Source organism: Barbus barbus (assembly GCF_936440315.1).
Source record: "Barbus barbus genome assembly, chromosome: 45".
In the NCBI taxonomy this organism is placed as follows: Eukaryota; Metazoa; Chordata; class Actinopteri; order Cypriniformes; family Cyprinidae; genus Barbus; species Barbus barbus.
Window position 1 is genome coordinate 25201827 of NC_136723.1, and position 23630 is coordinate 25225456.

At 39.7% G+C, this 23630-nt stretch overlaps 1 protein-coding gene across 4 annotated transcripts in view; it reads left to right on the forward strand.

Moving 5' to 3' along the window:
* The window catches only part of LOC306864288 (netrin receptor UNC5C-like), a 224251-nt gene that overhangs the window by 146036 nt on the left and 54585 nt on the right, over positions 1–23630 (forward strand). For all 4 annotated transcript variants that reach the window (XM_079408211.1, XM_079408212.1, XM_079408213.1 and 1 more), the window contains exon 5: positions 12516–12696. In XM_079408211.1, the coding sequence (XP_079264337.1) occupies positions 12516–12696 (181 nt within the window). The remainder of the gene's footprint in view (positions 1–12515; positions 12697–23630) is intronic.

Below are 23630 nucleotides of genomic sequence, written 5' to 3' on the forward strand. Positions count from 1 at the left end.
TGTAAACGCCCACATCGCCTCCGCGTAAACAAACAACTTCATCCCGGCTACTTTCTGTTTCTGGAAGATCTGCTGAGAGAAATAACCCAGAATTTCAAAATGTGTTTTTTTGTAGGTGTTTTTTCCCTTCAGAGCACATAAACTATATACACTATGAAAATACCAGGTTCAAAAGCTTGGAGACAGTATATATAGAAATTAAAACTTTTATTTAGCTCACAAGGGATGATAAAGACATTTATGTTACAAACGATGCTGTTCTTCTGAACTTTCTATTCATAAAAAATAATAATTCTTCTTAGCTCTTTTCAACATAATAATAATAATAATGTTTTTTTTGAGCAGCAAATCAGAATATTAGAATGATTTCTGAAGGATCATGTGACTGAGTAATGATGCTAAAAAGTAAGCTTTGATTGTTCCTAATAAACTGTTTAACTGCACTCACAAGTGAATCTCAAGTTATTTTGTGTGATAGCTAAATATATTCTTAATAAACTACAAACAGTTTGGGGAGAGGGGAGATGGGAGGGGGTTGCGTAGGGCCCTGTTGCCCAGCAGCATCCTTCACTGGTCCGTGACATGGGCTGGCCGTTAAGTTCTGATATGTCGCAGCCACCCAATTATTAAACATGAATTTATAATTCACAACTAATATTATTAATATTATTATTTTTACTCGCCCTCTTCATTGTCCTCCACCCTCTCCCAGTTTTGATGAAATCATCATTATTATTATTATCATTATCAGTATGATTATGATTAATATTATTATGGTTATTATTGTTGCTAATAACATTTGTTGTCTTTATTATTACTATTATTATTATTCGTCTTTATTTATTTTTTACACTACTTATATCTGTTATCAATCTATTATGATGCTATCTCAGTTGTATGCTTCCTTCCCCAACCCTAGACACAATGACAGACACATGCGCGCGCACACACACACACACACACACACGTATGCTCACAGACATATGAATGCAAATACAGGAGTTAATCAGAACGGACTTGTCATGTTGGCCATCAGTATATATGTTTATTTGTCTATGTTTCTGCATTTTGGCACATGTAAATATTGTCACCTTCTTTACTTAGTGTTTTGTTTAGTTTTTTCTTCTCTTATATGTTTGATCTATGGGGTTCTGTATTTGGTACATGTAAACATTGTCACATTCTTTACTTGCATAACAAAAAAAATAATAATAATGATCAAACAGCACCTACCATCACATGTTGTTTGGGAGGGTTTCAAGAAAGATTCTCCTCACTCATCCAAAAACAAACTCCAGCATATTCAGTTATCAGACAGGACTGGCACTTCAAATGGGACTGGCTTCTATGGTCAGATGAAACTAAAAAAATGAGCTTTTTAGCAGCAAACACACAAAAAAATTAAAATAAAATAAACTACAAAAAAAAAAAAACATTTAAATTTATTTTGTCCTCATATTCTTTCTTGTAGCTCTTCCTCTCAGTCACATACTTGACTAAATGGCTCATTATGAAGCTCATTATGAAGCTCATTATGCAGGCCGTTGTCTTCTCAGGTGTGAATGTGAAGGTTGACGCCCTCTCACATAGACCCTTTTTACTCAAAAAGTGACTTAGACCATTTAAATCAATATATTGTTTTCTGTGAGCAAATAAACAAGATGATTTTCACATTATATATGCAATATTCGCAATATATTTAATATTTATTTAATATTAAGTTCAGCATAAGAGCAGTTTATATAATGTTTAATACTATAATAATATGCCCAACATTGACGTATATGTAATATTTATGGAATATTCAGCATAAGGACGTCATTATTGAGGCTCCTCACTGAGCTCATAAATGGACTTCAGTCGGTGCGGTGAAAGAGCTTGGTGTTTCTTTCTCTTCTCGTCTCGAAGCTCTCGTCAGATAAAGATGGGTTCAGAGGTGACGCTCATACTGTCGTCATGGCAGCCGCGCTTTCGTTCAGGCAGTGGCTCGGGGAGCCGGGGTCCTCACTCAGGGAGATGCCAGACGATGCCGGGGTCAGCAGCTATTGTGCTGCACTTCTGGTGTCTTTATTAGAGCCAAAAATGAAAATACTGCTGTCAGTTTCTCACTGAGTTCTGCTCCAGATCCTTACAGTGACTGGATTCTGTGGAGCAGGAAAGGAGATGTTTAGCAGAGTGTTCACGCTGCTCTGTGTTTATATCGATTTTTAATATACGTTTCTATATTTAATACATTGAAGCAATCAAATAACAAAATAGCAACAATATGCAAGTAACTTAATATAATGTATGTAAATCAATTTAATGAATAAATTATCCTTAATATAATAACAATTAATAATAAATTTTACAAATACAAAATGCCTATGTATGTTTATTATAGACACATACATAAATGATAATCTAAAATAACACATAAATCACTTTAACAAAAATAATCTCAAAATTAATACATTTAAAAAAATACAAAAATATGTATTTATGTTCTTTATATACACACATACAAAGTAAACACATATATATATATATATATATATATATATATATATATATATATATATATATATATATATATAATATTTTTATATTTTTAAAATCTTATCAACCTAAAGACATTGGTTTAGACATTAATGGCTGTGTGTTGAGTTATTTTGAGGGGACAGTAAATTTAATCTGTTATACAAGCTGTACTCTCACTACTTTACATTGTAGCAAAGTGTCTTTTCTTCAGGGTTGTCACATTAAAAGATGTAATAAAATATATAAAAAAAATGTGAGGGGTGTACTCACTTCTGTGAGATACTGTATATTACATATATTAATTTTATATATATATATATATATAAGATTTTTGATATATTTAAGAAAGAAATGTTGGATCAACATGAGCGTGAGTCAGTGAAGTTTTCTTTTGACCAAAACTATCTGAAGAATCTGAGAAGGAGATTTTGAGAATATCATGATGTGTGAATATGAGCAGGAGTTTCTCATTTGTTGTGCTGTAAGTTTTTGTCGTGTTCTTAAGAATGTAGCGTGTGGGTGAGCTGAAGTTGCTGGCAGTCGTTTTATTCCATGTCTGCATCTCCAGAGAAACGACGCAGAACGCAGAGACGCATGCGGTGTGTGACCTTTGACCTTCAGCATAAACAAACCCATCGATCAGATAAAGAGAAACCAGAGGAAGTTCAGAAGCAGCTCTGAACTGGGTTTAATTCAAGCATCTTTAACCTCATCTGACATGACATTCAGTAAGAGTTTAGAGCTGTGAAATAAACGTGAATCTTTGAGCTCGTATTGAGATTGCAGACTTGGACATCTTGGCCAGCAGTGTTTGAGACGTTTCTGTGTTGGAGAAGTGATTGAGATGTTAGAGATGCTTCTCTCTGAATATCTGTAAGATGTGCTGCTGATTTCTCATTAGCTGCAGTTTAGGGGTTCGTTATCGAGGGAGTTGTTTTTTCTAAGTGAGTGTGTTCATTATAAACAGTATGCAGTATTAATGAAGCCACGACGCGTCGCTGCAACTTTTCCATGCATTTGCGATTATAAATGTCTTGAGATGTGGATGTTTACCTTGTTTTGTGTGTTTAAATGCCCTCTCTGATTACAGTTTCAAACACTCCCTTTGCTTTCTGACAGATTCTCAGCTATTACAGTTTTTTTTTAAACGGCTTACACACATTTTCAAAACTTTGCATCTTTTTTTTTCAAAACTTTATACACAAATCTAAGAATTGCATGCACAAAAAGCAAAATGCCTCACTTATCTCTTGAAAAACGAAGCACTGCGTTCAAAATGTCACACACACATCTCAAACATTTGCAAACACCTTTGTCATAATATTAATTCCTGTAAAATTTTTGTGTTACATAGTGTGTTGTGTTTTGCAAAGTGTGTTTAATGAAATTGAAAACTGAATCAAAGGCTGAGAATTAGTGTCTGGTTTTGCAGATTTGGTGTGTGCTTCTGCTGTTTGAGTGACAGCTTTCAGAAACTGTGTGACAAGGAAAGATTCTGTGTGTAAGCAGCTGAAAAAACTAAATATGTAATGGTATTGATTTGGGACACATCTCCATGTTTCTCTGTGCATATGCAGTGTTTGTGCCTCAGTCTGACGGGGTCTTGAGATGTTGAGGTAATGATGTTTGTGTGCTGATGCTGCAGAAACTGCTGCTGAAGTGTCTCAGAGTCGTCTCGTCTCACACTTTCACGGCGTTTTCTCCTTCTCTGTGTTTGCACAGAAATATGCCTAATAACTGATGCAATGGCCAATCACTGACAGTCTCACTGACCCAAACTTTAGAACAGTAGTGTAGGCTAATAATATCAGTAAGAAAGTTTGATGTTTGTCTCTTCTGCTCAGCAAGACTGGGTTTATTTCATCAAAAATACAGTAAAAATTTTGAAATATTATTACAATGTAAAACTTTTCTATGTGAATATCTGTTGAACTGTAATATATTTCTGTGGATTTTCAGCATCATTACTGCAGTCTTCAGTGTCACATGATCTTCAGAAATCCTTCTAATATACTGATTTACTGCTCAACAAACATTTCTGATTATTATCAATGTTGAAAACAGTTGTGAAACTGATGCATTTTATTTTTCAGGATTCACAGATGAATAGAAAGCATTTATTGGAAACATAACTCTTTTGTAACATTACTCACTTTTGAGCAATTTAAGGCATCCTTGCTGAATTTATTTTGATTAGTAATAATTTAGTATTGCGTGCAAGTGAGTGTGTGTGTGTGTGTATGTATATGTGTGTGTGTGCATGTGTGTGTGTGCATGTATATGTGTGTGTGTGCATGTATATGTGGGTGTGTGTGTGTGTGTGTGTATGTATATGTGTGTGTGAGTGTGTGTGTGTGTGTATGTATATGTGCGTGTGCGTGTGCGTGCCTGTGCATGTATATGTGTGTGTGTGTGTGTGTGTGTGTGTGTGTGTGTGTGTGTGTATATGTGCGCAGAGACAGTCGTTTGGCCTTCAGCGTCCTGTCGGCTCACACATGAAATAATAACAGCGCTGCTGATTTCTGTTGTTTTTCTTGTATTATTGTTTAGCTGAGGAATGGATCTGAGCCCTCACAACTCAAACGAGGTTGTTTTTTTGCGAAATGCTTCCCAATTAGCGTAATAATGTCTTTGGCATGTGAATAATTCACAGAGATTGGCTTACATTTGCATTTGAGCCTCTGAATCTGAGCATTGTGAACGAGCTTTTATTTCTTCTCTTTGTTTGGGCTTCTTTCATCCTCCTTCTCAGTGCTGCTGGTTTGCAAACTAGTTCATCGGACTAGTTTTCAACAGCTGACCGGTTTGTGTGAGGAGAATCGAGAGCCGGTGCTTCGTCTGCCAAAGTCGTCCTGTTCTGATCAGACTGAAGATTATTTAAACGCAGCCGTCATTTAAAGCAATTATTGTGCTCCATTAAATATTAATGCAGCTTTTTCCTTCATCCTCAATCACACAGAGACATCTAACCGTCTCACACACACACACACACACACAGCTGCTCCAAATTAAATTGATGTCAGCTTCTCTTGATGGAGCCACAAACAATAATTGGCTCCTAATGCTTCTGCCTATTTGTATAATGACCACTTGTATTAATTTCTGTCATGAATATGAGCGCAGGAGTCGCTGCTAATCAAGAGTCAGCGGCTGGTGTTGCTTCAGACGCCGTGTTTGTCCTCGACCGGAGCACAAGTGCAGCTTTAAATGAACTCGTCAATCGTCTAGTATTTATATAACGATCTGCTCAAACCTTAACCATATTTATTCAGCATTAAATTGATCAAAAGTGAGAGTGAATACATTTATAATGTGACAAAAGATTTCTATTTCAAATCAGTGCTGATCTTTAGAACTTTCTATTCATCTATGAATCCTGAAAAAATCAAATGTATCACAGTTTCTGCAAAAATATGAAGCAGGTGTTTTTAACCAGGATTATTATTGTAAAATAAATTTGGAGAAAAATAACAACATAATAATGTAAAACTATTTGAAGTAAAAGACATTACCATTTTTTTATATATATATACTAAAATAAACAGTGAAATAAAATTAATATAAACTTAAAATTGAATAAAATTAATTTAAAAATGACTAAAAATACAAAATTACAAAAGAATTCAACAAAAAAATTCAAACAGAAAACCTAAAAATAAAATCTAAATAAATTTAATCAAAAATACTACTAAAAACTACTATAAATTATAGTATCTCAATGGCACAAACATATCATCAACATTGATAATAATCAGAAATGTTTGTTGAGCAGCAAATCAGTATATAATTATGATTTTTGAAGGATAATGTGACACTGAAGACTGCAGTAATGATTTGATCACAGGAATAAATTACAGTTTAACAGATATTCACATATTTTTACTATATTTTTGATCAAATAAATGCAGCCTTAGTGAGCAGAAGAGACTTCTTTAAGAACATTAAAAATTCTCACCCAAGTGTTTGACACATTAGCTCACACCTCCTTCAGAACACCCTAGCAACCTCATAGCAACCACTCTCATTTTTGTATGACTCACATTTGCTTTTGCCTTGCATGCCATTTACATTCACCTAAATATTTTCTCTCATTTCTATGTACCTTTTCCAAGGGAGAGATGGAGAAAAGCACTTTTGACGACTGACATGTGGCAATTTCCCTTCATTAATAAAAGTGCCAATTATTGCTCTGAACGTCTCGCTGACAATCAGGTCTGAGTGTGGGAGAGAGAGAGAGAGAGAGAGAGAGAGAGGTTTCACACACCGGCCATCAGACCACAGACTCACTCACTCACTCAGAGTTATTACCGCTAACTAAACCAGAAAAACACAGTAGCACATATCATACACAATGGTAATTCAAAAAAGGAAATAAAATAATCACAACAATAAAAGCAAGGAATTAAAAACATAAAAAATAGTTACAAATAATGTAATTATAAAACAGTTACTTAAAATAAAAGTATAAAAAAATTAGTTGCAACTCATTTTTAAAATGACTGATATTAGTTATTAAAAGTACTAAAATAACACAAAAAACCCTACCGTATATAGACAGATTTAAGAAATATATAATATAATATAATAAAGTAGTATAGTATAGTATACTATAAGTTACCAATAAATGTGTTTTTTATTATTATTATTAGCTATTTGAATAATTCATTATTCTTCCCACATTAATAATAGGTTTATTATTATTATTGTTATTATTAAATAATTAGTTTTTAATTGACATGAAGAAGCTTATATTATTTTTTATTATTGTTTGCCATTAAAATAATGCATTATTTTCCCAAATTAACAATAGATTTATTATTATCATCATCATCATCATACAATAACTTTTTTCATCGATGTGGAGAAGCTGGTATTATTATTATTATTTAAGATTTAAGTCATGCAATTATTTTTTATATTATTATTATTATTATTATAGAATGTTCTTTTTTTTATTACAGTAATACAAATCTATGGGGAAATGTTTTTAATTGCCATGAATAAATGTCATCAGCCAAATAAACTTTTTTATCCTCATACAAAACAATTTGAAGTAGTTTTCTCTTGATTTCGGTGTGATATTTACAGGTGTTCATGAGTTTCACTCATTAGTTTAATACAGTAATAAGTGGATGTGCATCTCTGTGGACTGAACACACACTCGTGTCCCTCAGGGGCCGATCTGAATGAACATCGTCTCCAGCATCTGCCATAAACACACACACACGGGGCTTTTATTTGCCTGTTTGCTTTAGTAATTTGAGGGCCACATATAATCACCTTGGCAGGCCGAGAGCCCAGTGGATTTGTGGGTAATCCGCATTGATTTTTTTTGTCTTCCGCGCCTCTCAATGGCAGCATTTCTCTGATTACATCACAGGATTGATGATAAATACACATCAACTCGATTGAATGGCATTCACAGTGTGTCTCGCGGTGCTTCTGCGTTTGTCGCTTCGCTTCGGATCGCTCCGCTGATATCAGACGATTATTAGTGTAGATATCTGAGCGTATGCCGGTCTGACCGCTCGACCCTCAGCCGCACACACACACCGCCCGCTCATTAAATATTAATAAACCGTAATGGAAGACGATAAAAAGGAAAATTGCACATCATATGCAATACTTGGTTTTTATCAGCAGACGAGGCCTTTAATGAGAGCAGGAAGCCATCAAGTTATTTTTAGAGGCAGCATAAATCAAATTATGAGAAATAATTCATCATTCTGCATCTTAATTCTCCTTCGCCCGTCAGTGTGTCTCTGTTGTTTATTATGTATATCTGCTCATTTGATGAGGATTTCAGCTCCAGTAAGACTTTCTGCAAACATCTCAGATTTCGACACAAAATCAGCACCAAAATAAATTCAGATCTTTACGTTTTATTTTCTGCTGGTTAAGTCTTTATATGCGTTAAACCACAAGTACAGAGTCGCTCTTATTGTCTCTAGATGAGCTTATTTAAGGTGTTTGCGTCTGATTTTCTGTTCAGTTTGACCTCAGACAGTCAGGATTTTCACACTTGATTGGAAAACGCAGACTTCTGTGGTTAATAAAGAAACGTGGTGTTGTTGGTCTTTGCTGAAATCACTGACACAATGCTGGAGATGTTTCTAAGGCTTTTGGATGTAGTTTCTAGTGCATTACAGTGTTTGCTTGTTTGTTTGTTTATTGTATATATTTATTCATTTTTGTGATTTATTCATTTATTTATTTTATATCTTTATACATTCATTTTTTTGTTCATTTATTTATTATTTGTTTAGATTTAAATGTTTATTATTTGCTACAATTTTGGAGTGGTTTGTAGTGGTTTGCTATGTGGTTGCTAAGTGTTTATTTTGTGTCATTATAATTTTTTTTTTATTATTATTTGTTTATTTGTATTTAGTTTTATCTGCTAGGGCTGAGACGGTGATGCGGTGTTGTGATATTAATTATATTTATACATAAATGGATGCTCATTTTAACCAATTAACCGTTAACCGACCATAAGAATTTTGACCGATCAATTATTTATTAATTTTTTCAGTAATTTATAAAAATATTTTAAAAGGTTTTGCTGCATGGTTAAAATATGCTACGCGTATAAAAAAAATTGTTTTTTTAGAGAGAAAAAAAAACTTAAGTCGCATTCATATATTATTTAATTCTGAAATAGGCCTAATGCCGACGCGAAATGTTTACAAACATTATAATAAACACTGTAAACACAGCTAGGCTATTTTAGTTCGCCTCACTCCACAACAAATCCTTACAAGAATTAAAAATATAAGCAGCTTTATAAACGACAAGCAAAACAAATTCATTTTGGCTAAAACTAACTGAGTCTCTCATTCGACACTAAACCAAATGTTTCCGTATTCACAATGTATTTGAATGCCAAATATGATTTATTAGCCTGTACTTCACTCGCGTTCCTATAGCCACGTAAAACAAAATGTTTTGCATAAAATCACGGTGGTACGGTGGTATATATTTGTATTTTATTTATTTATCTGTATTTATATTTATTTATTACTTATCTATTTTTACAAAGCATGTACATGGTTTACGAGGTACATATTATTTTGATTTGTACAAAAAAAATTCATTACACAAGAAGGAAAAAGGAACAACAACAACAACAAAAAACAATTAATTAAACATTTCATTTATTAATTTGTTCGTTCGTTCATTCATTTATTTGCTTGTTTGCTAGTTTTTGGAGTTCTGTGTAGTGCGTTTCTGTGTGGTTGCTAGGGTGTTTTGGGTGGTTGCTAGGTGTCTGGTATGAAGAGAGTCCCTCATGATTGTTCCTCTGCTGATCTCAGGTCTGTGCGATGGCTCTCCTGAGAGCAGAGCGTCACATCATCTGCTGACAAGCTGAAGGAAGATCTGCGTGATGTACAGTCAAGCCGCTCTAAAACAGTCACTTTCTCTGCACATGTGACCTCACGTTCAATACAGAGGCCATTTGGTAACAGGAAGCTCGTAATAAAGGTCAAAGATCTTTAAAGCACTTACTGAAGTACGGTTTTTACTTCCCATCGCGTCTGCGTGATGGTTCAGGGAATAACATGATGGATATTGAGCACACACATCAACACTTCTGACTTTATCGAAGCGTAATAAGCGGAAAGCTGCCGTTAAATGTAGAGCTGCATGATTAATCGAATGTGATTGTCATGCGCATCTCGTCAGTAAAGCCGGTTCTGTGATTAGTAGGAAATCTCCATCACCTGCTTTCAGATGGAGCAGCATTTACTACACAGAGCCGTAGCTCACTGACAAACTATACAAAAAAACGCAGACGATATCATCGTGCGATTATGAAATTGTTTGCGACAATGACAGCTGTCTCGGTGAACTACGGCTCTGTGTAGTAAATGCTGCTCCATCTGAAAGCAGGTGAAAATGCCACATTTAACCTGTTAGCCTGCACCAGAGCGACCTCGCACTGAACGCTCTTTGTTTGCATGTGTCATTGTTTTCTAATAGAATAAATGAAACGGGACAAAGTTAATCTTGTCAAACTCTATATCATTCTGAGGGTCTAAGCCTCAAGCATCGACGACAGATCGCTGTTTTTCGATGGAAAGCTTATAAGGAATGAGTGGCACAAATTTGCTACATTTGTGTAAGCAGTACACATCCAAACACGCAGAGTAAAAAAGCCGTACGTACCTTTATCATTGTAATAACGAGCCACAAACGCGTCCACTGCTGAAATCCCAGTTTAGTTAGAGAGGTAAGGGTCCACAGAAAAACATCCCAGCGAGCACTTTTAGTCCAGCGAAACAATAACGTTGTAATAAGGATGAATATTCCTTTGTTTACGTTTCATTTCTTCAGAGAGTTATTGTTCGCGTCCGTTATGGAATAAATTACGCTCAAAAACAGCGTCTTGGTGGTAAAAAAACAAAACGATTTTGTAGAATACGGTCTTACAAACATAATGAGACCGTCTACGGAAAAAAAAGTCTCAGAAAAGCGGAATATAGATTATTTGAATTTGGCGCTCCCTCCTGCCGGCAGTGACGCTTCTGTGACGCACGCTGTCATCTGAGCGGGGCATAACTTAGCGATCTGCTTTATCCATAAAAAACTGTTTTTTTTTTCTTCTACATTTTTTATATGTGTGTGTGTGTATTGTGTGGGGAATGTGGCCGTGTCTGCATGATTATAATCTGTATGGACGCACATCAGCGTGTTTATTAGCGACTCTATGACGGCTATCATTGTGATTCATTGATCAGCTATTATTGATTATATGGCCCATCTGTTTGATTATAATCTGAATGGAAGCACATCAGCGTGTGTTTACTGACTCTATGACCATGTCTGGCAATATCACTTCACGTCTGGCAGTGATATTTATCATTGTAATAACGAATAACGAAGAATACTTCAGTATACATACTATATACAAAGCATTTTTTTCTATTTTTTTTCCTTTTTTATTACTCAAATAATTATTTTTGTATTTTTTAGTGCTCAAATAAATCTGTCTATTATTTTATAATTGAAAAACTATGCAGGAACATGTATAATGACTAAAATAGCTTGTATAATTCTGCAATCCATTTGGTGGTTATTTTTCCTCAAACAGGGGGGTGGGGGGACTATAAATAGTTTCAGAAAAAATATTGCAGGAATCTCATTTTTCATGGTATCTTCTTCAAATTTGAAATATGAACTGATGAGACACATGGCTTTCGATCCATTACTTTTCTGGATTGCTCCAGGACTTATTTCATGTATTTGTATATGAAATAAAAAAACATTCAGTGTGGAAAAATATTTTTCAAGGCACGTCAGTGTCTATAACTTTTTATCTTTTTGAGCATTATCAACTCTGGATGATAGATAGTAAAGCCCAGAGTCTCTTCTTTCCAAAGATACCTAATTTGTTTGTGTAAGCACACTTTGTCACAAACTGTTACCATTTTAATTCAGGTAGGTTATTTTCACCTGCGAGGCCCTAAATGGGGTTGAAGGTTAAAGTGTTAATAACATGTTTTTTACTCCAAACTCACTTCATAACGTCAGTCGAGTGTTTGAAATAGATCCTTCTGTGAGATGTGGCTTCTTAAACAATAAGGGACGCAACATTTCATAGTATTCTAAGCAGTGACAGGCATTGCATTATTATATACTTTTATTATAAATGATTATAATAAGAACTCAGATAAATCATATATTGTTGTAGTCGTGTGTTTATTAGTCACGCTGAATCAATGAAAGCAGTTAAATCTTCTGTTTATTCAGCTGCCTCTATAGGGATTTCTTCAGTGGGGCATATTTTATTTAAGATTTCTCAACTTTTGATGTTTTACAGTGTAGCCTTCGGATGGAGATTTACTACTGATCACAGAACCGTGCTTCACTGACCAGATGCGCATGACTATCACAGCTTCTGCCTAATTGCGATTTCTTTGTGATTTATCGTGCAGCCCTATGTAAAAGTGTGATTTATGGATGGAGACGGGATGAACATCTGTCTGTGTTTGCAGGTGGAGTGGCTGAAGAACGAGGAGATCATCGACCCAGCCGACGACAGGAACTTCTACATCACCATCGACCACAACCTGATCATCAAACAGGCCCGTCTGTCCGACACCGCCAACTACACCTGCGTCGCCAAGAACATTGTGGCCAAACGCCGCAGCACGACGGCCACCGTCATCGTCTACGGTCAGTCTTAGTCAATTCATGAATCAACGAGTTTATCTGTGTGTGAACCACAAGGACATGAGCTTATTTAATGTGTTTAGTACTTGATTTTCAGTTCAGTTTGATCTCAGACAGTCAGCATGTTCACTCTTGATTGGAAAAAGTAGACTTCAGTGTTTTATAAAGAAAATGTGGGTCTTGTTTGACTTTAACTCACTGACACAAAGCTGGAGTTTTGGAGTGGTTTGTAGTGTGTTGCAAGGTTTTTTGTTTATTAATTTTAGTTATATTTTATTTTGCTAAGGTTGGAGTGGTTTGTAGTGCATTACGCTGTGGGTGCAAGGTTTTTTTATTTAGTGATTTTAATTGTATTATTTATTTATTTTATTTTAATTAATTATTTATTATATTTTGCTAAGATTTATGTAGTGGTTTGTAGTACATTGCCATGTGGTTGCAAGGTTTTTGTTTATTTAGTCATTTTAATTTTATTATTTATTAATATTTATTATTTTTTATATTTTATTTTATATTTTTTTAGACTGGTTTGTAGTGCATTATGTGGTTGCTTTATTTATAGGGTGGTTTTAGGTGGTTGCTGGGTGTTTATTTTTTGTTTGATTTGTTTTATTTTTATTTATTTGTGTTTGTTTAATTGTATTTTTTCTATTTGCTAAGGTTTTTGGAGTGGTTTATAGTTCATTGCTATGTGGTGCCTAGTTTCAAGTGGTGGCTAGTTGTTTATTTATTATTTGTATTTTTTCATTTATATTTATTTACTTTTGTTTTTTTAAAGGGTGTTTTGAGTTATTTCAAGTCATTTATTTATTTATTTGTATTTTATTTACTTATTGTTTTTATGTTTTTATTTTTATTATTCTTTTATTTATTTATTGGGTGTTTTAGGTGGTTGCTAGGTGTTTGTTTGCTTTTTTATTTATTTTTATTTGTTTGTTTGTATTTCATTATTTGCTAGGATTTTGGTGTAGTTTGTAGTGATTTCAGTGTTTCACCTTGAAATCCTGATCAACTTTCTTTAGCTTTGATAGCACAAAGGCAAAGTCCACGTTTGAAACTGATGCAAAACGTTGACCAGCTGTTCTGGTAACTTACGTTCCTTCAGCGTGCCGCAGTCAGTCTCCTCTGAAGTTACTTTTGGTCGGATCTTGCCGTGGAAATCCCTGGAGCTGGAAAATGTTCCTCTTAAGAACAGAAAGCCACGCTGACAAGTTGGAAGCATTTTAACCCGCTGCCGCTTTGAGTGTTGAAAGAATAATTCGGTATAATTTTCCCCCCTCAACGCAAACGCAAGGCTTTCACGATGCTGACGGTTTGTGAAGTCGCACCTCGGCACCTGCGGTAAAGTGCAGACGAGTCTTTTAGGAGCTCTTCAACAAGTGAAAACAGCCCACCTGCTGCGATCGCTTACTGTTTTCCCTGCAGATACAATCCCAGATCTGGCAAACAGATGTTTCCCTCTCCCGTGCTGTAATAAATTGACTTCTCTTGCTCGTCGTGAAGCTGATGTAATTATAAGCGGTTCGCGCTGTAAGGTTGAGCTCTGTCATTGGTTTAGAGGGTAATAGGACGGGCCGCTCGGGTGTGACTGGACGCCGCTTTAAATGAACAGTTCAGATAAAAATGAAAACACTTCATCATTTACTCATGCTCATATTGTGCACCAGTCAGAACTGAATTGAGGAATTACTTCAAATCCAGTTCAGATCCTAATGGGAATTGAGGTAGCAAGAATGCAGAATTGCATTTTGAATTAGAATGTAAGGAAGTAGAATTCAAAGAAATTCATATAAATAATTTTTCACTAGAAAAGCATAGTTTTTGAAAGCAAACTTTAAATGTTGGTGTGATTAATTCTTCTTTAAAAGGTTGGTTGGTTGGATGGATGGATGGATGGATGGATGGATGGACGGACGAATGGATGGATGGATGGATGGATTGATGGATGGACAGATGGATGGACTGATGGATAAATAGACAGATGGATGGATTGAAGGATAAATGGTTGGATGGATGAGCGGATGGATACATAGCTGGGTAGATGGATGGATTGATGGATAAATGGATGGACGAATGGATGGATGGATGGATTGATGGATGGACAGATGGATGGACTGATGGATAAATAGACAGATGGATGGATTGAAGGATAAATGGTTGGATGGATGGATGAGCGGATGGATACATAGATGGGTAGATGGATGGATTGATGGATAAATGGATGGATGGATGGATGGATGGATGGATGGATGGATTGATGGATACATAGATGGGTAGATTGATGGATAAATGGACGGACAGATGGATGGATTGATTGATAAATGGACTGACAGATGGATGCATTGATGGATAAATGGATGGATGGGCGGATGGACAGATAGATGGTTTGATGGATGGATGGATACATAGATGGGTAGATGGATGGATTGATGGATAAATGGATGGACAGATGGATGATTGAAGGATAAATGGTTGGATGGATGGATGGATGGATGGATGGATGGATGGACAGATGGACGGATGGATGGCTTGATGGATACATAGATGGGTAGATAGATGGATTGATGGATAAATGGATGGACAGATGGACGGATTGATGGATAGATACTGTGACAAGGGCAACATAATTGTCACTGCTGGGGAAGCGGCACTGGCACACACACACACATACCTCATTCACTCTCCACTTTCATCCCTTCCTGCTGTTTCTGTTGTCGGAGAAGCGGGTGCACACGCGATCCGACGACACATGGACAGGTTGAACATTTCCCCCCCCCCCTTTCCATCAGTTTATGCATTTCTGGGCATGTCACGCATACACACGGCATTATGTATGAGGTTTCGTCTTTGTTATGTGTTTGTTTGCGTCAGTGTATGTTAGTCCGGCCAAACAGAGCGAACGGGCGGCGAGCAGTTATGACGTCACTGACTGTGCCGCGCCGGCGCACAGCAGGCGGAGTTGGGCGAAACCACTGTTTGGCATTAGTAGGGGGTTTTGTGTATGTCGATATGTCGAAATTAAGGGTTAACTGGATTAATTGATGAAGATTATTTTTATTTATGAATTACACGTGGAGAGTATGAGTTGTTGTTGAATGATGGGCATAATTATGGAAAGTATATGAAGTACTTGGGTTTTAAACTATAATATTTACCTGTCAATGGAATGATCCTAGAATGGGGAGGAGCCTGTCTTATAAAAGGGGGACTGGAGTTAAAGAGGGGACTTGTTTTACCAAGTCGTAACGAGAGGGCAATAGCGGTGCCTCAAGCGAACCACCCCACCAGCCTTGTATATTGTGGATACGTGTTACCTGTATATACAGATATTGGATTTTTCCTGTTTATTTTTCTCTTTTGTTGTTTCTTTGTTACTTTTGGGTTTTGCTTTATTATGCTATGCACCCGTAAATACTTCACTGAGGACTGTACATTTAAGGCACTGTAAATAAATTACACTGTGCACAAAAGTGCTGTTGTGGGTGAGCCATCATTTTTTTTAACATCTTTACGGACACTTGTTACGTCCCCCAAGCGAGCTGGTGGTGCTCGCTTTACCACAGTTGGTGGCAGCGGTGGGATGGCTACCCGCAAGACGGCGCCAAAAGGCAGGAAACCCAGGATGGGTTTACGGTCCCAGGTGGTGAAGGCGGGAACTGAGGAGGATGTGGCTTGGGATTCAATGGAGACTACAGAGGATGAGGAAGTAGCTGCAAGTCTCCCTGAGGCCTCATTAAAGCGCAGTCCAGCACAGTCCAATCCCGTCAATCCAGGTGTTACATCTGGTGAAGGAATGGTGACCCTGATGCGCAAGTTTCTTGACGCACAAGAGCAGAGGGAGGAGAGATATCTGCGGGAGCTCCGTGGTCTACGGGAGACCATCGTGCAGTCCGTCCAGCCTGCAGAGACCTCAATCGACATGGACAGCTTTCGGATGGAGCTACCAACACCAGCAGCAGCAGCACCGAGAGTATCCATACGACCCGTGCCAGCACGTGACCCAGACACCCCAACAGTTCCTGCTCCAAGTCAGCTGATGCAACGCTCTGAACTAAAAATGCCGGTCTTTCAGCAGGGGGAAGACATTGAAAACTATCTTCGGCGGTTTGAGCGTCTGGCCAGGACCTGGAGGTGGCCTGAGGAGGATTGGAGCTACCGGCTTGTTCCGTTGCTGACAGGACAGGCACTGGAGGCATACCTAGCGATGGACGAGGAGCAGGCTGAGGTGTATGCTGATTTAAAGGAAGCACTGCTAGAGAAGTTTAACATCTCACCGGAAACTTACCGCCAACGCTTCCGAGCAACCACTGTTCCAGCTGGGGAATCACCGACAGAGACCTACCATCGCTTGAGTAATCTGTATCGTCGCTGGGTACGACCTGAGGAACACTCTAAGGAGGAGATCGGTGAGACCATCATTCTTGAGCAGCTTCTTCGTGTGCTCCCATATGATACCCGTACCTGGGTGCGAGAGCATGAGCCGATGACAGGACTGGCTGCATCAAAGCTGGCTCAACAGTACCTAAATGCTCACCGAGGAGGTCCACGCACTCAACCATCTAGAGGTACTGTACGCTCTGTTTCAGATAACTCTGGTGTTGTGACTGAGAGGGGGCGGGTAGAACATACAGACAGTGGACAGGGGCTAAAGTCAACAGTAGGCAAAGGAATCATTTGCTTTTATTGCCAACAGCCAGGGCACAAAGCATCAGTGTGTCCTGCGCGCAAAGCAAAACTGACTGGATTCTGTTATGTTCCCAGAGACGAGGAAAGTACTAAAGACTCTGTAGGGGAGAGTCAAACGGTGTGTACTGTAACTGTTAATGGACATTCTTTGCAAGCTCTTTTGGACACTGGAAGTTCTCTCTCGTTACTGAAACCATGTTTTGTGGCAAATGTCAGTTATGTGAACACCACTTCTGTTCAGTGTGTGCATGGGGACATTAAGCAGTATCCCCGAGCTGAAGTGATTGTGGGTGTACAGGATCAATTGTATTTGTTGAATGTTGCCATTGTTGAAAACCTACCAGCAGACATGATTTTGGGACGGGATTTGCCAATACTCCGTGAACTGTTACAAATCTCTGTTTCTGCCACTGTGAATCTGTCATGTCCTACTGTCACTCGGGCACAGGCCAAATCAGGTCTGCAGCCGTTGCCAGACTTAGACAGTAGTCTGTTGCAAGGCGGGACCAAGGGCCCTAGAAAGTCACGCCGACAGCGGCGGCTAGAAAAGTACCTGGGTACCCCAGCCTCTGAGACGTCTGTGGAAGGTCTTGATGCTAGTGGCTGGAGGATCCCAGAGAATATCTCAAAACTGCAAAGAGGGGATGAGTCTTTAAAACCACTGTTTAAGAAGGCTGAGTGTGATAATGTGTCCAATCTGGGCAAGGAAAGGTATGTTGTGACAAATGGAGTGTTGTACTTACAAGCAAATGATGTGACACGTTTGATTGTTCCAACTTGTTGTCGCCAAGTTGTCTTACATTTAGCACACACAGTTCCCTGGGCTGGCCACCTTGGCCAGCAGAAAACTTATGCACGCATTCACTCACGCTTTCACTGGCCCACACTATATACTGATGTACAGACATATTGCACCACATGCGCCATCTGTCAAAAGACCAGTGTTGTGTCCCAGCGGGGCAGAGCTCCCTTACAACCTCTCCCTGTCATCTCTGCTCCTTTCAGACGCATCGCTATGGACATTGTGGGGCCTTTGGAGAAAAGTAGTGCGGGACATCAGTACATCCTGGTGATCAGTGATTACGCTACAAGATATCCGGAAGCCTTCCCACTTCGAACCATCACCACGCCCAAAATCATTCTTGCCCTTGTCCAACTCTTTTCCAGAGTAGGTATACCAGAGGAGATCCTGACGGACCAGGGAACCAACTTCACCTCGCGGCTAATGAGACAACTACATCAACAGCTAGGCATCACCGCCATCAGGACGAGTCCTTACCACCCACAGACAGATGGCCTGGTGGAGAGGTTCAATCAGACCCTGAAGAACATGCTACGGAAGTTTGTTGCAGACACAGGGCGTGACTGGGACAGATGGCTACCGTTTGTGCTCTTCGCATATAGGGAAGTACCTCAGGCCTCAACCGGTTTCTCGCCATTCGAACTCCTTTATGGCTGGCAGGTACAAGGACCGTTGGATCTGCTTAGAAAGAGCTGGGAGGATCCTATCTCCAGAACCGAGGAGAAAGGCATAGTACAGTACGTGCTGGAGATGAGGGACCGGCTCGAGCAGTATCGGGAACAGGCGAGGGAAAACCTGCAAGAGGCACAACAAGCTCAGAAGCAATGGTATGACCAACATGCAAGACTGCGACAGTTCCAGCCAGGACAGAAGGTGTTACTCCTGTTACCAACATCATCAAACAAACTGCTGGCCAAGTGGCAAGGACCATATACGGTGGTCCGGAAGATGGGGCCAGTTACCTATGAGGTCCACCACCCTGATAAGGGGAAAGCCAAACAGACTTACCATGTTAACCTACTGAGGCAGTGGAAGGAACGACCCGGTAAGGCAAGCGAAGCATCACTTCTGGTGCGGAAGGTGGAGGATGTGGAGGATGAAAGTTCGGATGCAAGAGCGCAGAGACAGGCATCAGTGGTGAACTTGGATCACCTAGATGATGCTAGAAGAAAGGAACTGCAATGCATCTTGAACCAATTCCCTGCTTTGTTCCGCCAGAGGCCTGGGCGGACTGAGGTGGTGCAGCACACCATACACCTGACGGACCCAACACCAATGAGACAGCGTCCTTACCGGGTTCCTGAGAGGCTGGTGGAACCTCTAAGGGAGGAGATCAAGATGATGAAGGAACTGGGAGTAATAGAGCCCTCTACAAGTGAATGGAGCAGTCCCTTGGTTATTGTCCCAAAGAAGGATGGGACACTTCGAGTCTGCATCGACTTCCGTAAGCTGAATGCACAATCGAAGTTTGATGCTTACCCGATGCCTCGGGTGGATGACTTGTTGGAGAAAATAGGACAAGCCAAATTTATCACCACCCTGGACCTGTGTAAGGGTTACTGGCAGGTACCCCTCGGTCCAGCCTCTAGACCATACACGGCGTTCCGAACTCCGCTGGGCCTATACCAATTTACCGTCCTTCCCTTTGGCCTGCATGGGGCACCTGCCACCTTCCAAAGATTGATGGATCGAGTCCTCCAGGGTTGTGAGGAATGGTCTGCCGCCTACCTTGATGATGTTGTAATCCACAGCAACTCCTGGGCAGAACACCTGCAACATGTGCAGCAGACCTTAGAAAAGATCCAAGCAGCAGGGTTGACCTTGAACGTTGCAAAATGTGAGTGGGCACGACAAGAAGCCAGTTACCTTGGGTACTATCTAGGCAACGGCCAGCTGCGACCGCAGGTGGATAAGGTGGAGGCAGTCCTGCGGAGCTCAAGACCCAAGTCAAAGAAGGAAGTGAGGTCTTTCTTGGGCTTGGTGGGCTGGTACAGGAGGTTTATACCAAATTTTGCCTCCATTGCAGTACCCCTGACTAACCTATTGAGCAAGACGGTAAATAATCCAATACCGTGGACTGGAGACTGTGAAGCCGCGTTCAATACGCTGAAAGAAAAGATGTGTTCCAGCCCAGTCCTGCAAAGTCCAAACTTCTTCCAGCGATTTCTGGTGCAGGTGGATGCTTCTGCGACAGGGATTGGGGCAGTTCTTGCTCAGGGAAGTGAAGGAGAGGAGAAACCAGTCATCTTCCTTAGCCGCAAGCTGTTACCGAGAGAAACCCGATACTCAGCTATAGAAAAAGAGTGTCTCGCCATCAAGTGGGCCCTTGATAGTTTACGTTACTACCTCCTTGGACGAGAGTTTGACCTTGAGACTGACCATCGAGCTCTGACGTGGATTCATTCAATGAAAGATCACAATGCCAGAATCACAAGGTGGTATTTGGCCCTTCAACCTTACCACTTCAAGGTACGGCATCGACCTGGCAGGCTGAATGTAGTCGCCGACTACCTGTCCAGGTTCCCGGTCAGTACGCGGCATGGAGGGGAGGGAGGTGATGTGACAAGGGCAACATAATTGTCACTGCTGGGGAAGCGGCACTGGCACACACACACACATACCTCATTCACTCTCCACTTTCATCCCTTCCTGCTGTTTCTGTTGTCGGAGAAGCGGGTGCACACGCGATCCGACGACACATGGACAGGTTGAACATTTCCCCCCCCCCCTTTCCATCAGTTTATGCATTTCTGGGCATGTCACGCATACACACGGCATTATGTATGAGGTTTCGTCTTTGTTATGTGTTTGTTTGCGTCAGTGTATGTTAGTCCGGCCAAACAGAGCGAACGGGCGGCGAGCAGTTATGACGTCACTGACTGTGCCGCGCCGGCGCACAGCAGGCGGAGTTGGGCGAAACCACTGTTTGGCATTAGTAGGGGGTTTTGTGTATGTCGATATGTCGAAATTAAGGGTTAACTGGATTAATTGATGAAGATTATTTTTATTTATGAATTACACGTGGAGAGTATGAGTTGTTGTTGAATGATGGGCATAATTATGGAAAGTATATGAAGTACTTGGGTTTTAAACTATAATATTTACCTGTCAATGGAATGATCCTAGAATGGGGAGGAGCCTGTCTTATAAAAGGGGGACTGGAGTTAAAGAGGGGACTTGTTTTACCAAGTCGTAACGAGAGGGCAATAGCGGTGCCTCAAGCGAACCACCCCACCAGCCTTGTATATTGTGGATACGTGTTACCTGTATATACAGATATTGGATTTTTCCTGTTTATTTTTCTCTTTTGTTGTTTCTTTGTTACTTTTGGGTTTTGCTTTATTATGCTATGCACCCGTAAATACTTCACTGAGGACTGTACATTTAAGGCACTGTAAATAAATTACACTGTGCACAAAAGTGCTGTTGTGGGTGAGCCATCATTTTTTTTAACATCTTTACGGACACTTGTTACGTCCCCCAAGCGAGCTGGTGGTGCTCGCTTTACCACAGATACATAGATGGGTAGATGGATGGATGGATGGATAAATGGTTGGATGGATGGATGGATGGATGAATGAATGGATGGATGGATGGATGGATGGATGGATGGATGGATGGATGGATAAATGGTTGGATGGATGGATGAATGGATGGATGGATGGATGAATGAATGGTTGGATGGATGGATGGATGGATGAATGGTTGGATGGATGGATGGATGGATGGATGGATGAATGGATGAATGGTTGGATGGATGGATGGATGGATGGATGGATGGATGGATGAATGAATGGATGGATGGATGGATGGATGAATGAATGGTTGGATGAATGGATGGATGAATGGTTGGATGGATGGATGGATGAATGGTTGGATGGATGGATGGATGGATGGATGAATGGATGGATGGATGGATGAATGGATAAATGTTTGGATGGATGAATGGATAAATGTTTGGATGGATAAATGGTTGGATGGATGGATGGATGAATGGTTGGATGGATGGATGGATGGATGGATGGATGGATGGATAAATGTTTGGATGGATGAATGGATAAATGTTTGGATGGATGAATGGATAAATGGTTGGATGGATGGATAAATGGTTGAATGGATGGATGGATCAATAAATCAATCAATCAATCAAACTTTATTTATAAAGCACTTTAAAAACACCTAAATGGAGCAAAGTGCTGAACAGTACTGAAAATAAAACTCATACAAACATAAAATACAATTAAAACAACATTAAGAACATACAAAAAAACAACATCAGGGGTCAAAGGCCAAGGGAAAGAGATAAGTTTTAAGAGACATTTTAAATAAAGACAATGAAGAGGCCTGCCTAATGGGCAGAGGCAAATCATTCCATAATTTAGGAGCTGCCACAGCAAAGGCACGGTCCCCTCTAAGCTTACGCTTTGTTTTTGGCACATTCAGCAACAGCCGATCAGCTGACCTGAGAGAACGGGTAGGCATGTAAGGGTGTAGCAGCTCAGAAATGTAAGGTGGTGCAAGCCCATTTAGGGATTTAAAAACAAATAGAAGAATTTTAAATTGAATCCTAAAATGTACGGGCAGCCAGTGAAGCGAAGCTAAAATGGGGGAAATATGCTCATATTTACATGTTCTAGTTAAAAGACGCGCTGCAGCATTTTGGACCATCTGCAAACTAGCAACAGAGGACCCACTAACCCCCACATATAATGCATTACAGTAATCCAGCCGAGTGGTTAGAAAGGCATGGATCACGCTCTCAAAAAGTTGCCTTGGAAGATACGGCTTTATCTTGGCCAGCTGCCTCAGTTGGAAAAAACTTGATTTAACTACTGCCCTGATCTGACTGTTGAACTTAAGATCTGAGTCAATTTTCACCCCTAAGTTAGTGATGCTTGGCTTGATGTACTGAGCCAAGGCACCTAAATCAGCCACAGGGGTCCCAGTGGCCCCACCAAAAACCATCACTTCTGTCTTGTTTTCATTGAGACTTAAAAAATGAAGAGCCATCCATGCCTTTATATCATCAAGACAATCAAGCAACGGATGGGTGAATGGATAGAAGGACAGATGGATGGACTGTTTGTATCGTGTGGAAGAGGGATGTGTAGGTGAGGGGCAGTGTTTCAGTGCTCTGGCGAATCGACTCGAGCTTCTCTCGGATAATGTAGGCATGGAGACCCTGATGATGTCATCAGGCTCACTGCTGACACACTAAACCACTCTCACTGACCGGATTAACACACTGCTTTACTCTGAGCTCTTTCTGCCCATCATCACTGCACACCTCTGTCTTACTCTCCCGAGATGAAAGACAAGAAACGCTCTCCACGTGTGCTTTAGCTGAATCCAAGGGAAACTGTAAAAAAAAAAAAAAAAAAGGGCACAAATCTGTGATGGATTTCTGGAGACAAAAGGCCACAATCCCTCGCCTGCTCATTCAGGACTG